This window comes from Brachyhypopomus gauderio, unplaced genomic scaffold (genome assembly GCF_052324685.1).
Source record: "Brachyhypopomus gauderio isolate BG-103 unplaced genomic scaffold, BGAUD_0.2 sc52, whole genome shotgun sequence".
In the NCBI taxonomy this organism is placed as follows: Eukaryota; Metazoa; Chordata; class Actinopteri; order Gymnotiformes; family Hypopomidae; genus Brachyhypopomus; species Brachyhypopomus gauderio.
The window spans coordinates 1,971,897-1,999,699 of NW_027506877.1; the positions used below are offsets into that span (position 1 = coordinate 1,971,897).

Below are 27,803 nucleotides of genomic sequence, written 5' to 3' on the forward strand. Positions count from 1 at the left end.
CCTTATTGAGATTCCACGTCTTCTGCACAAAGTTAAGTAGCAAATAACAACAGTTCTACTTTTAACCAGAGTAAATCAGGGGAGAGCGCGAACGCAGTCCCCCACTACCAGAAATTATGCAGTCGAGATTCCCACATTTGGGGAATTGGCAAATCTACAGTCAACGTAGACCATTAAATCTTCCGATTGGCCCAGAGTCTACGGTCAACAGGTGTTGCGGTCAATTCAGTTCCCACTGTTCCCCCAAAACCGCGCATGCGGTGTGCTGCTGGACATTTACTCGATGTATACACGTTATTATTTGGGTTTTGGTTTTGTTTCTCTAGCTAAATTAACTTTGCGTGATTTTGACTAACTGTGCTGTAAAGCTCAGGTGTTTTAGCAGAGGATTAAATGTACAAAAATTTGTTGCATGTTTAGTTGTTTACGCTACTGTCTGTTTTAGTTAACTTGCTTGCTATCTAGATTTAATGCGTCGGAACTAACATTTCGATTTTTAAATTATTTTTTAAACTATTAAGTTGCCTTTAAATTTCGCGCATGCGCGTTTTTGGGGGAACAGAGGGAACTGAATTGACCGTAACACCTGAACTCGGTAGTGCAAAAGTCTACAGTGACCGTAGACAATTACGCGTTTCAATTGGCCCTTCAAGCGGGCTTCTGGCTGTAGACTACCAATCGCATCCCGCGGTTTCACTGTAGACTACCAATCGTTGCCCGAGTCGAACGTAGACTAACAAATCACGACACGGAGGGCGGACCTCAGCGACTGTAGACAATAAAGCCTCCTGATTGACCAGGGGTGTCAAACTCATTTTCACCGCAGGCCACATCAGCATAATGGTTGCCCACAGAGGGCCATATGTAACTTATAAACTACTTAAATAACTCTGAATATATTTGCATATGTGCAGGGGCAGACTGGGGAGAAAAAGTGGCCTGGGAGTTCCTGACAGACTGGCCCACTATATTATTTATATATGTATATACTGTATATGAATCTATACATGGCACGTAGTGTATATGACAGCTTTTATTGTCATATGGACAATATTACTTCCAGCAATAATATGATTACAAAGCCACATAGTGGCATAACAAAATAACTAACAAACTTAACAACTTGACCCTGACAAAATACAGGGGAAAAACATCTGGAAACCTACTGAAACCTGCATTGTTCACTCAGTGAGGGACCTCTGTCGCTTTTCATTTTTTCTCTCTCAGCTTTTCAGCACCACCTTTCCAGGGGTGGCAAACCCATCAGAGACCATGATCCACTTTTTTTTTTTTTTTTTTTTTTAACGGTTACAGCAAAGAGCCACATCTTGCACATGGACACGCTTGAACACACACACACAAAAACAATGTGGGGGCAGTCATGGTCTGGTGGTTAGGGAACTGGTCTGGGTTTGATTCCCAGGCCTGATGCCATGACTGAGGTGCCCTTGAGCAAGGCACATAACCCCAACTGCTCCCAGGGTGCTGGGCTAGGGCTGCCTACTCTGTTAACAACGTCCTCTGTTCATCTTCATATTTTTGTTTAGATGTGCAATTTTCTCTGCCATTTTGAGAACACACTTGACACAAATTGTTTATTGAAATGATCTAGGAAGCGGTGTTTTCATCTCAATACCGGCGTGAACTCAAGCTACGCGAACAGCACATAAAAAACATAAACACAAACTTCGATATAAACATAAGTCGTGATATGTTTCAGGACTTTGGCACGGTTGGAGGAGGTGGCGCACACTAGCTCTGTTATGCACGCAACTTGTTTTCTATGTAAAAAGTGGATCAACTCCGTTGTCAACACTTGTTAAAACGCCACTGACCTGCGCTCACCTTTAGGAAGAAGAGAACAGACAGTGTCAGTAGTTTCGAAGCTCCCTCAGTCGTCTGTGGTGCCTTTGCTGCACCTCGGTTTATTCCAAAACGTGTGACAGAATACCGTGTCTCGCCAACGAGACTAAAAGCCACTTCATACGGTAGTCTCCCATTTCCCACTACGCTGGTTTTAAGTGTTAGTGTCCACGAAGTTGTAGCAGTGTGTCGCCCTCAGAGCTGATGAGGTAACCGGGCCACGGCACAGACCGTTAGTGCAGGTGACAGTGCGGACCGGCTGGGGAGCCGCATGAAACCAGGCAAAGAGTCGCAGGTTGGCCACTCCTGGTTTAAACTACACCATCTTTAGGGCAACGTTGACTTATTTTTTCACGTTTCAGTAGTGTCAACAGTGTCGCGGAGGGATCACGTGATGGGTTAGACCCTCAGCAGTGTCAGTGTGCAACTGGCGTCTCTCTTGACTTGTCACTCGTGGGATATAATTAATGTGGCATTAGTATGGACAAGGCTTTTCTAGTTCATGACTACTTGTATTAATAAGTGACACAGCTGCTGTATGTTTTCGTAGTCCGGCCCGGATTGTCTGGGTCAAGCTGATTTTTTTTCTGATCTCCGCTGCATACAGTCAGCACGCATCAGCTGGCCTCAGCGCGCGGCCGCGGACTGAGCCTGTAAACACATGGACTGCGGCCGCGCGCTGAGCAGGTTTGTCTGACTGAAGCGGGAGGTAATAACACCGTTAAACAGCAGCGTGACTACGGGCCGGGGCCGCTGTGCGTGGCAATGGCTCCTCCACGGGCCGAGTTAAATCACTGGCGGCCCACTAACCCATTGGCCCACCGGGGAAATCCCCGGTAGTAATATATGCCAGTCCGCCCCTTCATAGGTGTAAAAAACATGTTTGCTTTTTGCTCTGTTATTATAACATAAATCATTTTATTGTGTTGGAACCCACATTACTCAATCAACGATCAAACTACCCAAGTGAATAAAGAAAAATAACATCAAAGATATCACATTTACTTTGTTCAAAACTTGAAATATCAAATAACTGAAAATGGCAATTGTGCTTCAAAAACGCTCCCTCTGAAAGACTGAAGCGCGGCGATATATTCAGCCACAACAAAACTAGCTTTTACTGGCGAATTGTTTGTGGTTTGTGAACACATTCTGTTGCGATTGTTTGCCTTTTAATTCTTTGGCAATTTGTTGCTTTTCTTGATGCCTAATTTTGGCATACTTGTGTTTGGTATCAAAATGCCGACGTAGATTGTGCTTTTTGACAATAAAGCACAAACTTTTCTTCATAAAGCACAAACATGTATTCGCTTTCCCCTCTTTCTCGAAACACCCTTCCATCTGTATCATTTCTCTTTTCCTGGACATGTTGGGATCATTATTTGTATTTCTCAACTACACTTATTATGGAAACTGCCGAAATTGAGATGCCACGCCGCGGGTAACAGAATTGTGGGAAATGTTGTTTTTGGTCACTGCATGTATTTGATATATATATATCAATCAAATTTGTTGGACAATTAGGCTTTTAATTGCTATCATAAGGCCACATAAAATGACGCGCCTTGAGTTTGACACTGTGCTGTAGACTGTCACTGTGACGGGTTTAACATCACTAGTAGCCTATCTGCAGTTAACCAGTATCAGTTTAAAAATGCTTATTCCAACTAGGGGGCGTTGTATTGGGCACCTTTGTTCCCATGGTACTTTGCGGTTTTTCTTTTTTTTTCTTCTTCACTGTAAGAATGGAGTACTCATTTGTCATCTGTTGAAGTCTCTTCGGATTTGTTTGTAATCGTTTAACATCTAAGAAAGAGTGTTGGATATAAGCTCTCCTCTCAGTTCACGAGCAGGCAAAGTGGTATGTATATTCATTTTTAAGTTACAAGTTTCAGATGTTTTTGTGTAAACGAAAATGTTCTGATATTCTGTCCTTTTAGTTCTACGATGTGTGGTGGAAATTTGGTGATTTCCATTTAGATCAGGCTTTCTTAGTATACGTTAAACACATTAGAAATAAGGTTTTTGCATATGTGTGTTAATCAAAGCACTAAAGTCATTCTGGTGACTTTAGTAGGCCTCAGAGATGTGTTTATGTGTGCCTGTCTGGGACATTTAATCTGATGTTCCTCTGGTGTTCCTAAACTGACCTCGCTGGAGACGCATAATCTCAGCTTGGAAAGGACTACGGCGACACTCAGTCTGCCATGCCATCACGAGGATGCTGAGCAGGGAGGGGGCACGCATCATATGCATCTGTCAAATCAGAGTTAATCACTCCTTACTTTGTCCAATCATATTTAGTTAATAACCGCGTGTTCACCTCGTGGACACCGTGTGTATTGATGATCAAGGGTATAAAGGATGAGAGTTCGGAATGGGGAATTAGCTCTCTCTGTGACAGACACTTGGGTGTTTGTAACGGAGATCTCAAGGGTTTAATCTATGTCTATGTTTAAATAAATCATTGTACTTATTATCTAACCCAACTGCTTCTGACTTATTTTGTACTCACCATTGAAGGGTTTCAGAATTTCTAAGACATTTTGGCACCCCAGATGGGACTCCACGACTGAGGACGGCACACCTGAGGTGGAGACTAAGCCTGAAGGCCTTGCTTGAGTCAGTCAACGACAAATTCCGTTGAGTGGGACTCGCAGGTGTGTGTGCCTCCTCGGCGTCGGAGTTTTCCCAGGAACAGACGAACATTTAAGTTAACTAAACCCTGGTGAGTACAAAGTGTTGATATAAGCTTATTGCAGAGGTTGTGACTTCTCTCCTGGTGCGTGTATACACGGTTATGGTTATCGGGCGGGGTAACTGAATGATTAAGTGTTTCACCCTCGGCTAGGAGTCGAGGAGCAGAGTATCAGGGAGAGTGAGAGTCAGGCTCTGCGTGAGTGTGTGCGTTGTGTGAGGGAGTGTTGTTATTTTTTTTCTCCCCAGAAGCAGCAAAATGGGCGGATGTGGTAGTAGTCATACTGACAGGGAGGTCAGTGAGATACTGCACGCACATCCTAGAATAAGGTACATGAAAGAACGGTATGGGTCCGAAAGTTTAAAACAATTTCACATGTGGGTAAAGAAATGTGATTTCCCAGAGGGAGGGAGTTTTAACATGAACCGAATTGCAGCATTAAAACGAAGTCTGATAAAAGAACAATATGATGGGTTCAAGGTAAACTGGGAAGCTTTTGACTTGTGGGAGAGGGAGGCGAAACGGCGGGATTATAGATTGCAAACACAAACTAAATATGAAGTTCAACGGGAACTTAAGAATCTCCAGTCTGTTGAGTGTGTTGCAGATCCAGACCTGGACGGATGTCCCAGGCGACCCCCAACCGCCCTGACGGCCCCACCCAACCCCACCGACGTCAAGCCCCAGGAACCAGTCAGACGGAACAAGCCTCCTCCAGCACGTCCAATCAGCCCAGTGGCTATGCACACAAGATCGCGAGACGGGCAAGACACAACTGCCGGACCAAGCCAAGGACGGATGGTCCATGTCAGCGAGTCGCCCCTGTCTCCTCCTCCGGAAACAACCAAGGATCAGGTGATGTGCCCAATGGTAGAGGTGGCTGGTCAGGATGGGCCTATGCTTGTTATGAGAACATGGACTGTTGCAGATTTACAGGAAGTGGTGAAGCAGTTCAAGCTCCCTGGTGACATTGGGGGGCGTAAGTTTGCACATGAACTGGACATGTTTTGCCGTGAGTTCAGGCCGACGTCACATGAGCTGCGACGACTCCTGGGCCTGAAACTGGGAGTAGAGGTTACAAAGATCCAGATGGACTGGTCAGTCAAGAACATTCAGTTGGTCAACAGTGAGTGGTCACATGAAGGTAACGAACCGTATCGGACAATGTTACATGAACTATGTGCAGCAATACGGGATGCCTTTCCCCTTGTTATGGATTTAACCAAAATAGCTAATTGTAAACAAAATGACTCAGAGACTGTGCAGGAGTACCTGTATCGACTCACCCAGGTGCATGATGCTCACTGCGGCATGGACTACCCCGACAGGATGGACAATGGGCCAATCACACCCTATGAAGCTCATTTGCGGAATGCTTTCATCAATGGACTGAAGCCGGAGATTTCCGAGAAGCTCAAGGACACTTGCATCACGTGGGAGACAGCCAAGATGGAGGTGATTGTGCAACATGCTATCCACGCGGAAAAGCGATGGAAGACGGTGGGTGCCTGGAAGCAAGACAAAGAACCGCGGCAAACACAACTTTCCATGGTTCGAGTGGTGAGGGGCGATGAAAAAGGTAACTATGCAGGAAGCAAAAGCTGGAAGGGGCAGAAGAGGACTAAAAAGGTGAAGAACCGCAGGAGAGATGATGACGACAACGCTTGTTACATCTGTGGAGAAGACGGACACTGGTCAAAGGAGTGTCCACAAAGACAGGATAAGCGGGAGAAGCAAGGTCGGCAAAGTCATGGTGGGGACTGATGGTCGGAGGGGTCGACTGGTGATGTTCCGGAAGGGTCAGGTAAGACACAAATTTTTCCCACGCTTTGCAATGAAGAAATGCTTCCGCTAACTCATACTGATGCTGTTTGTAGTGATATCATTGATAGTGATAAAATGCCTTGCAATGAAGAAATGCTTTTGCCTTTAAATGTTAATGAGATAAGTAATGTGCTTCAGTCTGATACTGAGTTGTTACAAATTGATGTTGATGACAGTGATAAAATAACTGATTCTGCTACTGGATTTATGCAAAATAATTGTGAACTGTCATGTGGGGGGACATATGCTGTTTATGAGACAAATGCTGCTGCTGATTTGCCTACGATAAATGTTATGGTGGGGGGCACCGAGATGACATTTTTGGTAGATTCTGGCGCTGGCCATTCTGTTATTAAAGCTTCTGAGTTTAGCAGGCAGCCACGCATGAGTGGCAGGTATCTCCAGTCGGTTGGTGCGTCAGGTGTTATGACAGCTGAACAGTTTTCTGCACCCCTCTCCTGCACATTGCAGGAGACAGGGACTAAATTTAGGTTTAGTTTCCTGATATCGAAGGTGTGTCCGATAAATCTGCTTGGTAGAGATTTAATGTGTCAGCTAGGTATTCAGATAAAAAGCAGGCCGGACGGCCTGATAGTTGAATTACCTGATTCGGTGCAAGCTGTACAGCTTGCTTTAGGGCCGCTCTGTTATGGTTACGAGTGGCAGCTGAGCACCTGTCCTACTGGGGATATTAAGTCAGAACTGATAACATTTGCGCAGAATGCTATTAACCCCACGGGCACTGTGTTTATGGACCCGTGTAATTTGCATTGCACAGCTCACACACATGAGGGAGGACCAGATGTGGCTTATGAGAAAAAATGGTTCAGAAAGCGCGAGCAGGGTGAAATGCTGGTGTTAAAACGGATGTTTTGGGGTCAACACATAGGCGCGGTGGAGGCTGATTTGAGCAGAGCAGAGCAGGCTATGTTTCAAATGGTAAACAGTGTGGCACATGTTTCTTTGGCCAAACCCACTGATTGGCAGTGGGAGGATGTGGGGGTGTGGCTTGAGCGAGTGTTATGTGCGCATGACTGGGAGAGTGGGTGTGATGGTGTGCGGTACAGTCCGTCAATGGACGTTTTTTCAAAATCACTGAATTGGGTTGTCAGAGTGAGCAGGGGAGTGCAGCTGCATCTGGGCGAGCTGCCAACATTCCATTGTCCAAAGATAGAGGGTGTGTGTGTGGGACTAGAGCAGGTCCCTCAATCTCTGTGGTCTCAGGGCAAGTGTGACGTAGGCTTGATCAGGGGATGTGAGCCTGTGAGAATCACACCTAAATCGGATTTTAGGCCTTGTAAACCACAGTACCCCTTGAAGCGGGAAGCGGTCAAGGGGGTACGACCAGTCTTTGAGGCATTGTTGAAGGCGGGGGTAATTGTTCCATGTGCTAATTCACCAGTGAGATCTCCAATTTTCCCTGTGAAAAAATCTAGGGGGCCTGGTGAACCGGAGGAGTGGAGATTTGTACAAGATCTCCAGGCGGTAAATTTAGCTGTGGTAGCGAGAGCCCCGCTGGTACCGAACCCCTATACAATTCTGTCACAAGTCCCACCTGACAGTAAGTGGTTTTCAGTTGTTGATTTGGCTAATGCCTTCTTTTCTGTACCAGTACATGCAGACTCACAATTTTGGTTTGCTTTTGAGTTCGATGGTCGGCCATACACTTTCACTCGCCTGTGCCAGGGCTACTGTGAGTCGCCAACGATTTACAATGAAGCGCTGCGGCACAGCCTGGAGTCATTAGAACTGTCTCCAGGTACGGTTTTACTCCAATACGTGGATGACTGTGCCCTCTGTTGTCCAACAGAGGAACAGTGCACACGTGACACCATTAAGCTACTACAACACCTCGCAGCCGAAGGGCATCGAGTTAACAGGTCCAAATTACAGTTTGTACAATCAGAGATCAAATTCCTGGGTCACCTGATATCTAGCACTGGTAAGAGGTTGGAGAGCAGCAGGACTGCTGCTATTCAGAATATTCCAAAACCCAGGACCAAGAAACAGCTAATGTCATTTTTGGGGATGTGTTCTTACTGCAGAACATTTATTCGGGATTACGCGTGTCTCGAGGCCCCATTGAGTGCCATAGCTCATGGGCAGGGCCTACAGGCTCACGGTGCACTTAGCTGGACACCGGCTGCTGAACAGGCCTTCAATGCATTAAAACAAGCGCTGCAATCACCCCCAACATTGGGCTTGCCTAACTCTGAACTTCCATTTGTCCAAACAGCAGATGAGAAGCAGGGGTGTATGACCTCGGTGCTGCTGCAGCCGCACGGGGGGAAACTGCGTCCAGTAGCCTACTACTCCGCGAAATTGGACCCTGTAGCGGCAGGGCTTCCCCTCTGCCTCAGGGCAGTGGCAGCTGCTGAGAAAGCAGTGAACGCCTCGCGTGACATCGTAGGTTACAATAATCTTACGTTGCTGGTTCCACACAGCGTGGCACAGTTATTGTTGGAACACAAAACAGCACACATGACAGCAGCTCGTTGGCTGAGGTATCACACCATTTTGTTGGGAATGCCAAATGTTACTGTGAAACGGTGTACAACTCTTAACCCTGCGACTCTTTTACCGACAGAGGAGGACGGTGAACCACACTGTTGTGTGTCCGCAGTGGCTGAGATTTGTTCTCCAAGGCCGGACCTGAGGGAGGTCCCGTTAGACAATCCAGATTTGGAGCTATTTGTGGACGGATCGGCATCACGTGACAAAGCAACAGGGAAAATTGTGTGGGTTATGCAGTGGTTTCACAACACAACACTGTCAAGTCTGGACCACTGCCAGAGCACTATTCAGCACAGGCAGCTGAACTGGTGGCTCTGACTGAGGCATGTAAAGTGGCCCAAGGTAGGACAGTGACGATTCACACTGACAGCAGGTATGCCTTTGGAGTAGTGCACGACTTCGGGGCTATCTGGAAACACAGGGGGTTTCTCACTTCCTCGGGGAAGTTGGTCACACATCATAAACTGATTGCCGAACTTCTTGATGCCATCCTCCTCCCGAAGCAAATAGCTGTGTGTAAATGCGATGTGCATACAAGCAATACTGATCCTGTTTCTTTGGGTAATGAACGGGCAGATTTGGCTGCAAAGCAAGCAGCTGGGCAGTCATTTAAGCAGGATTTGGACACCATGTACACTCTGTGTGCTGATAACACCGTTGTTTCCACAACAGCTGAGATAAGCGAGCTCCAGAAGACAGCAACCGCCTCGGAGCTGTCTGCGTGGCAGCGGGCGGGTGCGGTGAAGCGGGGGGGCCTTTGGGTTGGGCCCAACGACAAACCATGTCTTCCTAGGAGCATGTTTCCTGTGTATGCACAATTGACACACGGTAAAGATCATGTGTCAAAAGGAGGGATGTATGATAGCATTGCACAACACTGGTTTACAAAGGGTTTTACAAATTATTCCCAGAAGTACTGTGAGAGATGTATGATATGTGCTAATAACAACATAGGGAGGGGGGTGAAGGCGCTTCAGAGCGCTCACCCAGCATCTGATCTCCCTTTCCAGCACTTACAGATGGACTTTATTGAATTAAGCCCAGCTGAGGGGAAGAAGTATTGTCTGGTAATAGTGGACATGTTCTCCAAGTGGGTTGAAGCCTTCCCCACGTCAAAACAGGATGCGTCAGCTGTGGCAAAGGCACTCCTCACGGAGATTATCCCCAGGTGGGGAATCCCCGAGAGGATAGGTAGTGACAACGGCACCCCTTTTGTAAATAAAGCTCTAACACAAGTAAGCGAACATCTGGGTTTTGATTTGAAACAACACTGCGCCTATCACCCGGCGAGTGGTGGGGCAGTAGAAAGAGAGAATGGAACGTTAAAAAATAAACTGGTAAAATGTTGTGCTGACACTGGTCTGTCGTGGGTAAAAGCATTGCCTTTGGTGTTATTCTACATGAGGACGAGGACGAGGGGGAGAACGGGCCTGAGTCCGTTTGAGATCTTATTTGGCAGGCCGCCAAATACAGGCATCGGGAGAGGACAACCCTCTGCACTCACCACAAGCGAGTGCAATGATGTCATGTTGAATTATTGTACAAACCTGTCCTCTGTCTTGTCACAAGTTCACAGGGCAGTGAAAGAGGCGTTGCCTAAGCCACGGGAAGGTCTACAACACAACCTGAAACCCGGAGACTGGGTGGTTGTGAAAGACTTCAGGAGGAAGAACTGGAGGGCACAGAGGTGGAGAGGCCCATTCCAGATCCTCCTGACGACCCCAACAGCAGTGAAGGTGGCTGAGAGGGCAACGTGGATTCACGCCAGCCATTGCAAGAAGGTTCCAGTACCTGAGCAGACGAAGAGCAGCCCTGAAGCATCCCAGCTTCTGTAGGGTGAAAGGAGGGTGTTTGGGCGCCTCAGTCGAGTGGGTGGAAGTGCAGAAAGGGCGTGACCCGCACTCCAAGCACAACGGCTGTCAAGAATGGTCAACGATCACCCACCATGAACCCTGTGCTCTTGCTCATCCGGTGATGGAGCTCAATGGCGACAGTTGTTGATGGTTTTTCTGTGTGCCTTGTTTTCTGTCACTTCTGAGGAGTTGTGTCTTGCAGGCTGCAGACACGACGCTAAACCCAAGGGGGCACGCATCATATGCATCTGTCAAATCAGAGTTAATCACTCCTTACTTTGTCCAATCATATTTAGTTAATAACCGCGTGTTCACCTCGTGGACACCGTGTGTATTGATGATCAAGGGTATAAAGGATGAGAGTTCGGAATGGGGAATTAGCTCTCTCTGTGACAGACACTTGGGTGTTTGTAACGGAGATCTCAAGGGTTTAATCTATGTCTATGTTTAAATAAATCATTGTACTTATTATCTAACCCAACTGCTTCTGACTTATTTTGTACTCACCATTGAAGGGTTTCAGAATTTCTAAGACAGATGCAATAATGTTGGTGTAATGACGCCGCGTAAGGGCAAAGTGTCGGTGTTACTGCAACTCAGCATTAAACATCTGTGAAAGGAGCCAGAGCCTTCCGTGTCGTGACTAAGGAGGAACATCACTCTTACAGAAATGACCTGCAGGTGACCGTGAAGTTGATAAAATTTCAATAAACTAAAAGTTGTTTTTCTTCTTGTGGCGTCACTATATCTAAGCGTAAGAACACACACGTGAAGATGGAGACCCCTGTAATCCGCCACGCAGAGATGCTCCTTCGAGCAGACGGTATCCCTGCTCCATCACGTCAACTGTGCTTGGGAAAGCTGGTGGTGACATTTGGCCAGTATGAGAACGCACCGTTCCACTTGTGGCAAACGACGTGGGCTATATGAAGTAGTAAGTAGATTATATTTAATACCATTGTAGACTATTTGAATGGCATGCTTAAAAGACATTACCTGCATATCTGTTTACATAAATCTATGGCAATTTTCAGTGTTTAATACATCTTTGACAGTAATGATGTTCATTATTCTAGCATACTCGACAAGCACAGTTCAGAGGCGACAGCCCCACATAGAAAGGGAGAGATGAACCTGTGGGTAAAAGACCACCTCACCGAATATGCAGAGAGCTTCCCACAGGTCTCCATTCTTCTTGAGGCCAACATTGACAGGTGTATCTACGGTCAGAAGGGGTTTGAGGATCACACCTTTCAAGAGATGTGGGAACTCTACAGTCAGTACCTCATCCAAAAGGACAGACCAGAGAAGTTCAGTGATGGGCAGAGAGAGATGATACAGAGAGCATATCGTTCTGTGAAGAGGTGGTTGAACATGCCAGTGACACACATCACAAGCAAGCAGATGAAGCGGTTCAGGAAATATATTAATGACAAGGGTCAAGTAAGTGTTATGAAATATGACGCGAGTAGAATAGCACCCTAAATGGAAATGATTCGTTTAGTGATATTTCAGTCATTTTGGTGGAATGTGTTTCTTTTGGTCATTAAAAACCTAGTATCATACAATCTAGATATTAACAATACATTTGTTGTCTAGCCACCGCAGACAAGCACCTCCAAGTGTGTTCCTTCACCATGGGAGGGTGATGAAACTGAACTGTTAGCTGCAAGCCAGTCAGTGGAAGGTAAGTGAGATACACTGATAACAGACATCAAAGCATTTTAAAAAAATCATAATACTAAAGTACTTTCTTTGGCAAATTCTTAGACTCGCTCAAGTCCCAGGACCAGGGTTTTTAGCCAACAGTTAGACGCAAGAAGCTGTAGTCAGCTACAGCCCGAGCCAGCTGTCCGGTCCAAAAAATATGTGTCTGTTAGCCAGCCCGCAGAGTCCCTGTCCACAACCCAGGGTCATGATTATCCTGTGGAACCACCTCAGAATTATTCCTCTGTAACTGCTATTCACATTATATACAAACAACATACAATCATGTTTCCAAAAAAATTGGGATGCTGTGTAATTAGAAACAATAATGACGTGGAAATAATTTAAACCTTAGAAAGAAGTACAAAGACAGCATATCAAATGATGAAACTGAAGAATTTTGTCTTTTAAAAAAGATATTGCATTGTTTTTATTTACACTTTGCACAGCATTCCAACAGGGCTGTAAATGAGAACAATTAATTTTACATTATTAAAAAAGTTTTAAATGTATTTTAATATTACTTTGTATGCAGTAATAACATTCATGTTGTGTGTCACAGGTGGACATAGAGGGTTGGGTACACCTGTGGGAAAACCCCAATGAGATCCAATCAGCTGACATTTCCTGGCTGAAAGACGATACCGAAAGAGGTCTGTTCACCCCCGTTCAAGCCTACAAGGACAACACTGGTCTGGTCAAGAGACGACAGGCCATGAAGTCCGACCGCATGTGGTTTTACCCACCAGAACCTCCCGGCTATGTCGGGGGAGGGCTGCCAACTCCACAGCTCTTTTTCGTAGTTGTGTCTTTATGTGGCGTCCTGTTGGAGTGTGGAGGTGATGAGTGTGTTGGTAGAGGACAGCATGTGTATCTCTACAAGTCTGGCTACCACCACTGGATACAACTCGCTTCACTCCCAAATAGTTTCTTTTGTGCTGACTTGCGAGGAGTCCGCCGAGAAACTACAACCAATGTGCAGTGGATTCATGGACAGGTTTGGGTTGGCCAATCAGCCTGTCCCCAAGATTTTGTATGTGGATCGTGGGTGTTGCCGTTCGCAGGGCCTAACAACAGTGGAGACTTTGTTCCAGCCTTGGGTGGACAACGGGATGGTCGTGCGTCTGGACATCTTTCACTGGATTCATCGGTTTGACGCAGCCGTCCGCACAGAGTCTCACTCCAAATATGATGCATTCAAGTCTGCACTAGCTGGGGCAGTGCTGGCTTACAACCGCACAGACCTGGAGAGGCTCATCGAGGCCGTCCGAGCCAAAGACCTGGCAACGCTGAAGTCTCCACCTCTACATTTCCAGACAGCAGCTGAAACACCATGTGCGGAGGGTCACACTCGGGGCTCAGGAAACATTTCGGCTCATCCACCTGGCCATCGAGGAGCTGAAAGGTCCCGCTGGACTGGATGAGAATGGAGTGAACCTCTTCAAAACAGGTATAAAACACCTCATACAAAAAAGTTATTACAACAATTGTAGGGATAGAGTAGCATGCAACGTAAACGGATGCACTGTATGTATGTGTGTGTATTTACAGAGGCCATTGATGAGATGTGGGCAGCCCAGCAGCGACATCTGGAGTGCATCCAGGATCCACCAGACATGAACATGTATCGAGTGGCACGTACCACAACCATCCACGGCGTGGACGTGCCCTATTATAAATGTCTGCGTGGAAGCAACAGCCTGGAAGGATTCTACAAAGCGCAACCAAACATGATTCCAGGTATACCCGTGTCATCTGTACACTTGCAACAAGTTAAACGTGTCGCTGTAATTATTCTAATACCTTTTTATGCTGATGTTCAGGTCCCCACTCTGCAGCACGGCCCTACCAGGTATACCTGATTAGTGACATTGCACGGTGGAATTCAGACAGGAACTCGGACGCCGTGTTTGGTGGCAAAGGACGACACCACAGGACGTACTCTGCACCGCTGATCGACCGCCTCAACACCTGCTGTCAGCAGCTGTTCGATGAGACTGTGGAGGAGAATTTCCGAGCCCCTGCTGATATCCCCTTCATCGAGCTGCTCGGGTTAGAGTACCTGTTCAGCCAGAGCACGGGTGAATCCTTCTGTCTTCAGGACATTATTGACGATGGACCTAGACTGGAGGAGGTGGTTCAGCCCGGGCAGGCAGACCCAGATGAACACGATGAGGCATATCAGAGTGACACGGAGGCACGTGACGACGTACTGGATGCCGTCCTGCCCCACATCACACGAACGAGTGACGAAACCGCCACTATTCACCCTCCAGCCTTTGTGAGTATCTGTGTGTCTGCTAGAATGAAATGGTTTCTGGAAAAAAACACACAAAAAAAGAGGACAAGAAATGCATTTGAGCTTACCACATTCATTAAAAAAATAAATAAATTTTTTAGGAAGATGCCTGCAGTCCACACCCTCTCCCAGGCTTTCAGAAGCTGGAGAAGTTCTGGTCGGTGCTGGTGAAGATTGGCATGCAAGAGGACAAGCTGCTGCTTACCACTGAGCAGAGGAACAGAGTCCTTGAAGCCTAGACTGCAGCTGAGGAACATGACAACCAGCCACAGCAGATCAACCAGTTGTACAGAACTCACTGGATGCTGATACAGAGATTGAAAATGGCCAAGCGCTACACACCAGCACAACAGGACATCAGTTCTCAAAACAACAGGCTGATGTACACACTGGTGAAACTGTTGTGGTTGCGCTCACCCCGGGGGTCTAGCACAAGCACAGAGAAAATGGCCATATTGAAGGTGTACGAGCAAATTCAGCACAGGGTATTGGTAGAGGATCCAGTGTAAGGCAGGCATTCCTCTACCAAAAATTAACAGACTGTGCGGAACCTCATTCATCACCAAGAGAGGCTCCTCAGATAAAACAGCCATCCACCATCACCAAGACCAGGTCCATATCAACTGCAGACCTCCCTCCAGCACCACTGCAGCCAGCGGTCCTCCCTCCACCAGACTATCCCCTGATGCAGTATGTGCCCACACCCAGCACGGCAGGGACCAAGGTATTAAAGGGAAGGACGGACATAATGACACCGCACTCCCGGCCTCAACCACCAGTGTCAACTGCACTTCTGCCGCAAAAAAAACCCTCTGCCACCACCAGACCTGTAATTGCTGGCCCGTCCAAACAGCCCATAATGCCCGTCAGTCAGACTTCTGGGATTGCTGGTCCATCAGCATTATTAGGTCTTCTGTCATGGGCAAAATCAACACAATATAAGTGCAAGTTGAAAGAGTACCCCTCAGGACTGGGAGCCGCACAGTCCCGTGTGCAAACCCTGCCAGTCTGTACAGTTTGTGACCAACCGACCCAGGGACTTAAAGACTTTCTGCCCATCAAAAGGTCTAACAGAGTGTATGACCGCTATGAACATTTCACGTCTGTTGACGGCCTGAATGAATAAGCTGTAAATATGCTCTTATAAATCTGTAAATATATTTATACTGTACATATTGTAAATAATTAAGAAATGAACAGTCACAATAAATGTTCAACAGTACTTTTCCACCTACGCTAGAGCCGTTTTTGTGTTCCATGGTTTTTGTCTTCAGTAAGTGGTCAGTATTACTATGAATGATTTATGAAAGCTCAATTAATGGAGCATCATTTATAACAAAAAGGGATATTTATATAATTGTATATATACACTCACCCACTAGCAGGTAAGGTAAGGTCCTGTGCCTATGCTATAATCAGGGCTGGGAATCAATTTGTAGTAAACTTAATCATATATTGCTAGTGTGTACACTCACAGTGTGAACTGTTTTAGTATTGCACTGCATTACATTTAATATTTACATCATACAAACGTTATGCCTCAGAGATATAACAGTACACAATTATACATACGGCAAACTTATCGCATAGTGTTGCCTCAAATTTGATGTTGAGTTCTTGTAGACTGAAATGTCCACACGTTTGGCAGACACAACTGAGAGCGCATTATATATAGAGGTGTGCCAAAAAATTGATTCTCATTTACTACGATTCAGAATCGATTTTAAATGTCCCAAAATCGATTCCAAGTCGCGTTACGTAATTACAAAATTACGCGAGACTATACGCAGCATGTTCTGGGACACACTCGTGTGCGGAAAGGTTTCAAAACAGATGGAGGAAAGAGATATTCAACCTGTTCCGTCTTCATTTAAGGCAAAAATATGGGCTCATTTTGGTATTTACGAATGCCAGGGAAGACCGAACTTGACTCAATGTAGCTCTTGTGCAAGAGCTAAAAAAAACAAAACAACACGGGAGACTCAACGCGCGAGAGAATAGAAAGCAAAACTGTGAGGGCATGGAGCAAATAGAAACAAAAAACAACGCGCAAAATACAACGCATGAAAAATAACACTCAACCGTAGTGAGACGGGAGGAAGAAACAAAACAACAGTAACTAAAAAACAGCGCGGATAAATGCAACGCGAAAATGAAACCAAGGACACCAGGAGGAGTAATTGGCAAAAAACTCAGCAGCAAAATAAAACCCTTCCCAAAAATAAAGGCAAAACGGATAGGAAGAAATGCAGGATTGGGAAAACTTGAGATGAGTCAGGAAGCGACGCAGGAGATAGATACTCGAATAAGTAAAGAGAAAGCATAACAGAGAGGTGGCGAGACACCTTCAAACGAGAAGCAAGAGACTGGCTGAGAGGTACGGTTACGCCAGTATAGTCTGGGACTGACTCTGGTGCCCCTAGCCACGGCTGGGGGAAACAGCATCCAAGCCAGCCCTGACAGCTTGTAAAATGAAGCTCAAGAATTTTGGTAACAACAAAAAGCATTTTATTTTACCAAAGCACATTATTTTTGTTAATTAAATGTGAAAGACACTTTATTTTCTGTATTTGTCTTTCTGTCTTGCAAAGCAGACTGTAGTAGATCATGCACATTTAGACTTAAGCAGAAATTTTTATAAATCAAATCGTTTTTTGAATCGAAAATCGATTTTGAATTGAATTGTGGCCCCCAAAATCGGAATCGAATCGTGAGATAGTAAATGATTCCCACCCCTAATTATATAACTGTCCTTTTTACACATTTGTAATGTAAACATTGGCTGTATGTGAGGCCAGGGATGCTCGGTAGGTTTTATTGTCACCATACTTTCTTGCTATCAGTGGAGAATGTTTGCGTGTGATCATGTGACTGACCGGCTTCATTTGATTGGTCACTCATACTCAGGTGTCGAGACATTGGTCAGTCTTCTCACTGAAAACACAAATTATTTACAAAAACTAAAGTAACGGTAGCGCATGGCGCAAATCTGATTGTAACGGAGTAAAAGTCGTGTTTTTCTCAGCACATATTTACTCAAGTAAAAGTCTCATATTAAAACTACTCTTACAAGTACATTTTTGTCCAAAAAGCTACTTGAGTAAATGTAACACATTCATAACCACCTCTGCATTTACACTACAGTACACTTCTGCTAAAATCCTTCAAACTGCTTAAAATACTTCAAACGCCAACACTGAACATATTTGTGGAAGGCAAGGACTCTATTTGAATGTGTACAGTCTTTATATAGCAATAACAGCGCCTCTGTGCTCCTGGCACTACCTCAGGTAGTTGTACTCACTTAATCATCTTGTAAGCGGTGGGGTCAGAAATTTTGACTGTGCGAGCCATGTTCCAGGACACGTGGATCATCGGAACGATGGACTTCACTTTCTTCACCTCATTCCATTCAAACCTTTCCAGAGCCAACTGGTACTGGTATGCTGAAAACACATCATAAATACAAAACACTGCAGAAAAACCAGCATTTCAATATGGATTGAATTCAGACGGTATTGAAGCTAGATTCATCCTCATTTAATACCGTGTGTATACTGGATATGGCTGTGTCAGTGTAAACTTCTTATGGACAGAATCCCCCACCCCTCCCCATTCAGCATTTTGCCACTTGGCAGGTAATTATCATTAAGCGGTCCCATATTCCATGCAATATTATTGCACTAGCCCACAGCCTGCACCAAGTGCATTGTACCTGCACTGATCCACACCGTCTCCAGGGCTCTGGATGAAGCAGTACACTGGGATATTGGAGCAGTACAGATCCTCCAACACAGGCCACCATGAGCCAGTTAGGTAGTCCACCCCATGCCTGGATGAGATCAGGAAGGTATGGTTAAACGGGCTTGTTTCAACTGGTGAAATCTTCTGAAATGTTCATCTTAAATCATCCAAGACTGAAAGCGGTAAATGCAGTTTAACCTTACACCGATTTAATCACAAAAATCGCTGATGGCCTGCCAGAGTAACACATTTAGGCAGATTCTAGGGATGCACCGAAATGAAAATTCTTAGCCGAAACCGAAAACCGAAAATGAGGAAACCAAGGCCGAAAGCCGAAAACCGAAACACCGAAATACATAAAGCACTTTGAGTTACATGTATGTATGAAAGGTGCTATACAAATAAAGATTATTATTATTATTATTATGCCAATTATTAGTAACATTGGATTTATGGCTAACCTCACTAAAATCAAGGCATTGCTATTCAAAGAATAAATCAACAAAATTTTATTTGTATATATTTATTTAGCACTGACATTACAGTAATGCATATTATAAAATAAAATTAGTGGTGGGCCGTTAACGGCGATACCGCTGTCAACGGCCGACCACTAATTAAATTAAACTCGCTTGCAGACCGTTTTTATCTGAGAGGATAAATATATGTATTTTATACGAGTTAAATTTAGTTATAACTGACTGGCCTGAAAGATAAATATAAATTCTCTCATAAAAACGTGACGTGAGTTGCAACAACATTAAACAGCTCAGGTAAACACGCTTCTGAGAAATGTCGTCTGCTCGGCAAAACATAACGGGGCTCAATGTGCTCTATTAGCCTACGAAATCCCTACGACAGAGAACGGTTGATCGTCTAAGCCAGGGGTAATCAATAAAATCTTTCCGCGGTCCATTTTTGGCAGATAGCTCAGACCTTAGGTCCGGGTCCGCGGTGGCGAACGTAACACTCAAATGGGTGGTGAACGTAACACTCGTCTGAAAATAAATTCTCCGGTTTAAAATATAGTCTCCCGTTAAATTTTTTTTTGGCATTTGGGTCCGTATCCAGTTAATCAGGAATGTGATTGGGTCCGGACAGGACGGCGTTCGGGTCCGGATCCGGACCGCGGTCCGCCATTTGGTGATACCTGGTCTAAGCCAACGAGTTCCTTAATTTTTGGTGTAATGTCTTTTGCCTCGGCGCCATCACTGGAAAACTTTTTTGCTAGCTTTATCCAAATAAGCGCGTGCAGGTGGCGATTTTTGCTTGCGTCATCACAGCACATTGTTTCGGCCGTGTTGTTTCGGTGATGAAAGTATTTCGGCCGAAAACCGAAAATGCAAATTTAAGCCATTTCGGCCGAAAATTTTCGGTGGCCGAATTTTCGGTGCATCCCTAGCAGATTCCATATTAATACAACCATAATAGTGATTTAGTGAGGGTTACACTGAGGGTGCAGATCTGGTGTGCGACTGCCTGGGACCTTCATGTAGAGCTGCACACTGTTCATGCCCAGGATGGTATGGCCTACGTGACTCAGCATATTGCCACTAGAGGACACACGCATGAATGCTGGCAACTTCTGTAGCTCCTGGAGCTGAGGTTTCCACCTGCACACACAAAGCCAAGAGTTGACAAACATATTACAAAATCACTTTATTGTCTACATATGGTAATAAAGATACCAAGTTGTGTCGTTTCAAACATAATCCTATTTTTGATGCAAGATAAAGTCTTTACAAAATAAAAGCACAGGGGATGTACAACAGTCTTAATGCATCTGGCACAAAATCAGAGGGCAGCAAGACAATCATATGGAAGCTTCTAGAAAAACTGTTAACTTTTGGGATCAGAGAGGTCAATGTTGGTGCCAAATTTGATAATTTTCCCCGGCAGGTTTCTGCTCTGAGCTAGTAATGGAGGCATACAGAGGGGTATTAAATTAAACAATTACAATTAGTGAGGTAATCTAATAATTTATGTTGTCATACTGCATGTGATATTTTTGTATATAATATTATTCCCTGTCATATTTGATTTGTGCTAGATGGCGCTGCTGTGGCATCCACATTCTGTACTCTAGTTTTAAACTTGAAATATTTCAACTGTTTTACATTTTGCACACTATTGCATTTGATAGTTATGTACAAAATGTGGCATGCAAATGTATGGGGATACGAATGAATTTTAATGAATACCTTCCTTAAATCTCAACTCATTGAAATCCCACATGGTGTCCACAGACTCAAGCAACAAACAAGGACAGTTCTACTTTTAACCAGAGTAAATCAGGGGAGAGCGCGAACGCAGTCCCCCACTACCAGAAATTATGCAGTCGAGATTCCCACATTTGGGGAATTCGCAGGGGTCAGCACAACCGGAGTGCAATGGCTGAGCCTCGCCCTGGGTGAACCACCTTCTTGATCATGGTATCTCCCCTGCCAGGTAAGTATGAGTTCCTGGTCTACACAGGGACCAGATCAACAAAAGCCACGCTATTCACTGGAAGGGCAAGTTCTCCTGTCATTAAACAACTCAACACAGTCGAAAATAAAAGTGAACAAAAACATATATAACCACATACTGCTTTAACACGTCTGTTATTTCATTGTTTTTTTCTTCGCTTAGGAGTCCGAATTTTGGAGTCGAGTCTACAGAAATGCAGCGTAGACCATTAAATCTTGCGATTGGACCAGAGTCTACGGTCGACCGGGACTCTGACTGTAGACTACCAATCACATCGCACGGATTCACTGTAGACTACCAATCACATCGCACGGATTCGAATATTCATCACGACACGGAGGGCGGGCTGAGGCGACTGTAAACAAAACCGAGAAGACGTTTCCCATGATGCACTGCTCCGGAATATGCATTAGCCCATAGGACGTTTGAGACGTTATTAATGGTTTGATATACAGCAAAATCTTAAGGGAGCCAAATTCACAACGGTCCAATGTGGCAGAGTGATGTATTACTAAACGGTGTGGAGAAATGAAGCTTTCAAAGGCTTTTCATGATGCTTGAATATCGAAAGCAAATGGACCAAGCACTTCCGGAACAGAACGCGCGCTGCCCTTTGCTTTTGGTTAGTGAATTGACGCGCTCAACTCCTCCCGCTTTACCCTCAGTGGCCAGAAGACAAGTGAGAATAAGAGCGATAGATAGATAGATGGATGGATAGATAGATAGACCTTGATTAATCCCAGAGGGAAAGTCAGTTATTATCTGGAGGTAACAGAAATACAGGGAAAGTGGATGCAGTCGCCGAGAGAAATTCCTAATTGGAGCGACTATTTTAATAACATTTAAAGGATGTGATATACTGCACCGTTGACACAGAAAACGACACGGAACTTAACCTAAAATAAAGGTTATAAAAGCGTCATTAAGAAGATTGATAACTTTTCTTTACAGAATAAAGGGGGGAAGTGCACCGTTCCCGGAGGTACTGCAATACCGGGTCGATGCGTGGAGTGGACGGAGCAAGCCCCTATTCCATCTCCCTGTTCCAAAAATCAATTTAATATATGGTCCCCGGGTAGGGGACGTATCAGATATTAAACTGATAAGAACAGATACTACACTTGATCTTAGCCAAAAGGCCGAGAAGCGATACCAGTCGGCCGCCGAACAGAGGGTAGCCGTTCAAAGCATCGAGAATCCCCACTACGGTTCTACAACGCAACACGGTTTTCGCATGAAAACGGAAGGACTCTAAACAAAGATCAAGTTACAGTCATGAGTTCATCGAGAAAGGTTGTGATACACGCAGTGCAGGGGTGTGAAAAGTCAAGGGTTCAGAAATGTTAATAACGTTGCTGGTCGACCAATCGGAATACAAGTAGTTTATAGCAATTCTTGAGTAGTACATCTCCTTAATTTCTTAGACACAAAACTGTTCTGACTTAAAAACGTAAACGACCATTACAACAGAAACGTCAGTCTATTCTTTGTTCAAATAAAAAATGGCAGTTGCGTCAAAGACTTAAGTGCACTGGACGACAGCGGGTGAAAAGTGAAGCCACCATTTGCAATTGTCTGACGCCCTCTAGTGGCTGGTTGAAGTATCACCATTAACCCCGCCTCTTGGATGAAGGGCTCAGGGCGCTCGTTTCAAATTACACACGTCTCCCTCGCTCTCACATGTATATTAGGGGTGCGATCGTGTTTTCACTTCTATAAGCTCTTCTCTCGTTACATTTCCAAAAAGCTACACTAACCAGCTTAAAATTCACAAACTGTAAAGCAAGATGAATAAAATAAAACACACGATATCGTAACTGCGTTGTATATTCCGCCTAACGTCTGCTCGGCTTGACCAACGCCCAGAGCTGTTCCGCCACTACACGTCTCGTCCGCTTGAAAATGATGCAAAACCACGCTGTTATCAACTAGAATAAATCATGGCAAGTCAATAAAGAGTTTAAATGATAATCATCATTCGTCTGCAGGCGAACCCTCCTCTGATGGACCTTTTAAGCACGACTAATTTTCACGCACTACTTTTCTGTCTAGTTGTTTCCAAGCCGTTTACCGACCCTCAACAGGGGATTTGCGCTTGCATAATTAACCTGGAGTTTGTCACCACAAGTGCACCTCGACTCGAACACTGTTCGACATTTTGATCACATCTGAACTTTTAATGAAAACGAGGCCTGTTGCTGATAAACAGAACCACCGTAGCACACCAAGATCCGTTAGCCGAAGTCGCGCAACACTAGTAGCTAGAAAACCTTGTTTACTTTAAACTTCACAAATCCACAAATACTTACAGACTCGCCGAGTCCGTCTTTGGTAGCGTCACACAAAGCTGCAAGTGCCCCTTGCGTAGGAAATAAATAAAAGCAAAGATTTCCTTCACAACGCAGAAAGATGTGAACGTCTTCACGACATGACCACACAACTAAAATTGTGTGTTATTTTTAAACGCTATTTACGTGTAGCCTAAAACTAAATGTGATATTTCACATCGCCATGATCCAAACACACAGGAGCGCGCGAGCACCATTTTGGACAACAGCACACCCTACAGCCTCGCGCGACTAAGCAGACACGACGGTGCGAGTAAAATATCAAAGTGCTGTTGTGCGATTAACTACACAAAATAACCTTCATTCATCAAGAATTCGGAAGAGGTTTCATGTGCACAAATGAAAAGCTAATATAGTTAGCAAACTGGTTAACGTTACTGGGTGGCTGTGTTAGCTACGAACAAATGAGTCCTCTCTAGCCATCTTAACAGTTTTCCAGATAAGCGTTATAATAAAATACGAATATTTGAACATACCTGTCGATATAAAACCAGAATATCCCTCTGCTATCCTCTTCAGGTAAATTTCCTTCACAACGCAGACGGTTGTGAGCGTCTTCACGACGTGGCCACAGAACCTCCAGACCTGCAGACGCTGCTGCGCGTTGAGGGCGAGTCACTGCTGTCTGTGAACAGTTACAAAGAACATGGCTGAAACTCCGGCGAGGTCTTCCACACAACTGAGAAAAATGGTTCATTTGGGACAAGAGTTGGTCACTCTGGGTTTTGTCGTCTATATACACAAGGTGCAAAACACATTAAAAGAAAGGGAAAACCAAAATGGGCTAATAGGTCCTTTTTAAAACATGTCTTGTATGCCTTTTACTAGCACGGACGTAGTTTTGGGGGGGGGGACGGGGGGGACATGTCCCCCCCACTTTTTCAAAAGCCGGTTTTGGTCCCCCCCAGTTTTTACAGTTAAAACCAAATATTTAAGTAGCGACGAAGTCATATTCCCCCCACTTTTTAACGGTTAAAAAACCAATATCCAAATAGCGACAAATCTAGCACTAGGATCAAGCAGCACCCCCCCCCCTTCTCAACAGTTCGCCACCCCAGGTTGTGTCCCCCCCACTTATGAAATCAAAACTACGTCCATGTTTACTAGCGACTTCATTCGACGTAAAATGACTCGCGTTGGTATACATAGACCTTTATCCGTTAACGTTCATTTATATAACGCAGATAATTAAATCTTTGCATTTATTTCATCACGACGTTTATTTGGAAAACTGAATACTGCTATGCCTACTTTGTTCTTAACACAGCCACTAAGTAACATTTGCAGACAAGACATGCAATGGAATGTGAACGGTTATTTGCAAAATATATTAGAAACGATGCAACAATGTTACTTGCACGTAGCCTAAACCGTATGTTTAAAAATCTTATATTTCATATTCCTACCAGTGTATGATCAGAGAACACACTCGTGCACAGTCATTCTAAGCGGACACGAGCACACGCGGGGGCGAGTAATGTGACGCGGACTGAGTGACATCGTGAACGTTTATTTGAATACAGAGAAAACAAAAAACATCTTAAATATCAAAGTGCTGCTGTGCGATTAACTACACAAAACAGCATATATTCAGCAAGAATTCGGAAGAGGTTTTATCTGCACAAATGAATAGTAGCTAATATAGTTCAAATATTTAGCAAACTGGTTATTGTTACTGGGTGGCTGCGTTAGGTACGGACAAGTTAGGCCTAGCTAGCCTTACAATTTTCAAAATAAACGTTGTGATAAAATACGAATATTTAAGCAAATATGTCGATATACAATCATAATATTCATGGCCATCCTTTTCACGTTAATCTCCACCAATAAATCCTGCCTTGTTGTATGAGCCTTTACTTTGTGTATTTCACCGGCGTCGTACAAATCAAGTCAGACAGTCTGTGTATACTAGTGGGATATTGAAAAACAAAGAAAACAATATGATCGTGTTTTTGACTCTACTCAAGTCCGCCAGACTGACACACTGAGCTCTAACTTCAGGTCTGTGTTGAAGGACATAGCAATTTAGGCCAATTTAATGTACAAAAGGAACCTGTGAAGTATTTACCCAATTTACATTTTGGGAGTACACAGCAGTCGCTACGTGGTCTAGATACCCAGTCCTGTGCTGAGTCATGATCAAGGACAAAGCATTTCATTTGCATTTGAATGAAACCTGTAGCCAGTTTTGAGAATGGGTACTCTGAGCGATTTCAAGTCAAGAATATTTCCTCCTATTTCAAGTCCGTGTTTCTCCTGGGTGAAAAATGGCCCACACCCAAAATTGGTAAATATTATTGTTGCAATGGTCCTAACAACAAATAATTCGTCAGAAAATTTGCTAGAACCTTAATACAAGCATTCATGAGACCTCTGTGTGGAGAGGAAGGAGAACTGGTAACAGGGGAAATTCACTTCTGTATACAGACATAAAAATCACAATCGCATTTAAATATTTCATATGAAATTTAAACTACTAATCATGAACGTGTTCAAAGCTATCCAAAATGTTCGGGGCATTTTCATTAAGGGAGTAGCTATTATTTGTTTTTAGCTATTATTTCAGCCACACCTGATCTAGTCCATCATAATCTACAGCAGAGCAGATATCTACAGGCATCACTGAAAGAAAGGATGTGTAAGATCTAAAGCCTCTCCAAGCAGAGATGACAACCTGCTGAAATGTAGTTCTCAAAACTCCTTCAAAAACTGTAAGTAGAATTCAAGACCTCAGAAAAGACTTTTTCCAAGAACAATAACCAGAAGGTTATGTTCTGCAGGTTTTGTGTTTAGAAGATGTGTTTAAAAGCCCAAATAAATATCTGGGAAATAATAAAGGTCTACTTTTGAACACTATATAAAACTGTCTGCTTGCATGCTAATAGATACTGTTGAAGGAACCACACACTTGTATCAGAAGAGAAAATGTCAATTTTTAACCCTCTTCTAGAAAACAAAAGAGTAGAGAGAAATATTACGAGTGCCGTGTCATAAACGACGCCGTGTAACAATATGGTGAGATTCCGTTTAAGAAGAAATATAAATCACACTTGCCATGATGCGCCGATTCTGAATATGCAGTAATGCGTCTTGTTAACGTTTGCTAAATTCACACTTGTGAATTAGTTTATTGATAAGCTACATTAAGGAGACAACTGTAGCATTAATCTGCTTTTCATATGGGAAAACAGATTGGACATGCATGACAATAAGAATCAACTAGCCGCTTGGGACGCGGTTCTCAAGCTGTGAAGTAGGCGCTTCGCATAAAAACACATAAATGAGACTGTTGTCATTGTTTTGTGCGTGAAATGATAGCCCGGTTAGTTAGTCAGACCAGCATATCAAATGACATTCATTTAGTCTACTTCATTTCAGAGGACTACACGGCTGACTAGTTTTAGTCTTTGAGTCTCACAAAGTTTTAATCACACACACATGAGCCATCATCTACACACACACACACACACGCGCGCGCGCGCGCGCGCTCGTACATAGACTTCAGTGTACCACAAAATAGTTATATATGCTACACTGTGATTAGAAAAATTTACATCACGTAGCCTATAATAAAGATTAAAAGGCCGAAATGGAGCACAGCTCCTCAGATAGAAAACAAGGACACGACCAGGTTATTTTAACTGACTGGCATTTTACTAACAGACCGCGATATTAGATGAAAATACAAAATAGGTTTTAACAGCCATCGGCCTGTGGCCGAACTAACGCACTAAATGTTACATTAATCACGCACATATCGGTCGACGATACTTGTGCAAATAATTGCCATACTGCGAATTCAACAAGGCTGTTAAACATTCAAATCACACCAAAATGTATTGCTTTATCACGAAAGAAATTAAATTATTCTAACCAATTTGTTCAAAATGGCGAATTTAGGCCTATACCGAATTAACTTTTCATGTGCGGCACCATGTGAAGGTGTTACTGTGAATACACCTTTTGTCAGCATAAGAACAAAGCATTATAGAAGTTACGCATTTGCACCCACGTTCTTGATAATATTCGACAATTTACATAAACATTTTAGTCTCTGTGATTTTGCAGTAAGCGCTTACCTCGCTGTCTTCGTCCGTCCCTGCGCTGTTTTAAGCGTAGACCATTCGGTAATGCTGCAAAGTAAATCTGCGGCACGCCACGGGATTTACAGTTCGGTTTTGTATTTGTCATCTTTAGTTTTCACTTAGGTAAAGTTTTCGAAACAAATATCGATCCTTTTGGTACCACGGTCCAGGACAAACTGCAGGCCCTTACTTCTGTCACGTCAAAGATATACGGAGTCTCTCTATGTAAGCACATCACTTCTCAAGACTTTTCCCTCAGATTTGGAAGCATTTCAGCCCCCAAATGAAAAATGTAATGCGCAGTGTAATCCTACATTTGCATTTAAATGTTCCAGGCATGCATGCTAATTTAAAAATTCACATTCAATAATTTCATTTAGATTTGCAATTGTCTTACTT

General features: G+C 44.1%; 2 protein-coding genes and 2 non-coding genes across 9 annotated transcripts in view; 1 reads left to right on the top strand and 3 right to left on the bottom strand.

The window, feature by feature from the left end:
* The first annotated feature begins 13,964 nt into the window (after nucleotides 1-13,964).
* On the top strand, nucleotides 13,965-15,985 carry LOC143488628 (uncharacterized). The gene is made up of 2 exons (XM_076987451.1): nucleotides 13,965-14,199; nucleotides 14,283-15,985. Exons 1-2 carry the CDS (start codon nucleotides 13,965-13,967, stop codon nucleotides 14,927-14,929), a joined length of 882 nt encoding a protein of 293 aa, XP_076843566.1. The 3' UTR covers nucleotides 14,930-15,985.
* LOC143488629 (lysine-specific demethylase 6B-like) overlaps nucleotides 14,647-27,803 on the bottom strand; it is a 30,201-nt gene continuing 17,044 nt past the window's right edge. For 4 of the 6 annotated variants that reach the window (XM_076987453.1, XM_076987456.1, XM_076987455.1 and 1 more), the window contains 6 exons: nucleotides 23,796-23,944; nucleotides 19,952-20,115; nucleotides 18,474-18,590; nucleotides 18,063-18,204; nucleotides 17,635-17,692; nucleotides 15,586-15,671 (listed from right to left, as the gene is read on the bottom strand). In XM_076987453.1, coding sequence (XP_076843568.1) covers nucleotides 18,571-18,590; nucleotides 19,952-20,115; nucleotides 23,796-23,944 — 333 coding nt within the window. In that variant the 3' untranslated portion in view covers nucleotides 15,586-15,671; nucleotides 17,635-17,692; nucleotides 18,063-18,204; nucleotides 18,474-18,570. Of the gene's footprint in view, nucleotides 14,777-15,585; nucleotides 15,672-17,634; nucleotides 17,693-18,062; nucleotides 18,205-18,473; nucleotides 18,591-19,951; nucleotides 20,116-23,795; nucleotides 23,945-27,803 lie in introns of those variants that run through there. The other 2 variants (XM_076987452.1, XM_076987454.1) reach the window with 2 other exon arrangements.
* LOC143488669 (U1 spliceosomal RNA) lies at nucleotides 20,795-20,958 on the bottom strand. The gene has a single exon (XR_013124488.1). It is a non-coding gene; the product is annotated as a U1 spliceosomal RNA (small nuclear RNA).
* LOC143488680 (U2 spliceosomal RNA) lies at nucleotides 21,932-22,122 on the bottom strand. The gene has a single exon (XR_013124498.1). It is a non-coding gene; the product is annotated as a U2 spliceosomal RNA (small nuclear RNA).

What these genes read in the sequence shown, in the direction of transcription:
- LOC143488628 (XM_076987451.1), top strand. Translation starts at nt 13,965, where the DNA reads ATGCAACGTAAACGGATGCACTGTATGTATGTGTGTGTATTTACAGAG. An exon ending in GCAACCAAACATGATTCCAG is followed by an intron (nt 14,200 to 14,282) that starts GTATACCCGTGT and finishes GCTGATGTTCAG; the next exon opens with GTCCCCACTCTGCAGCACGG.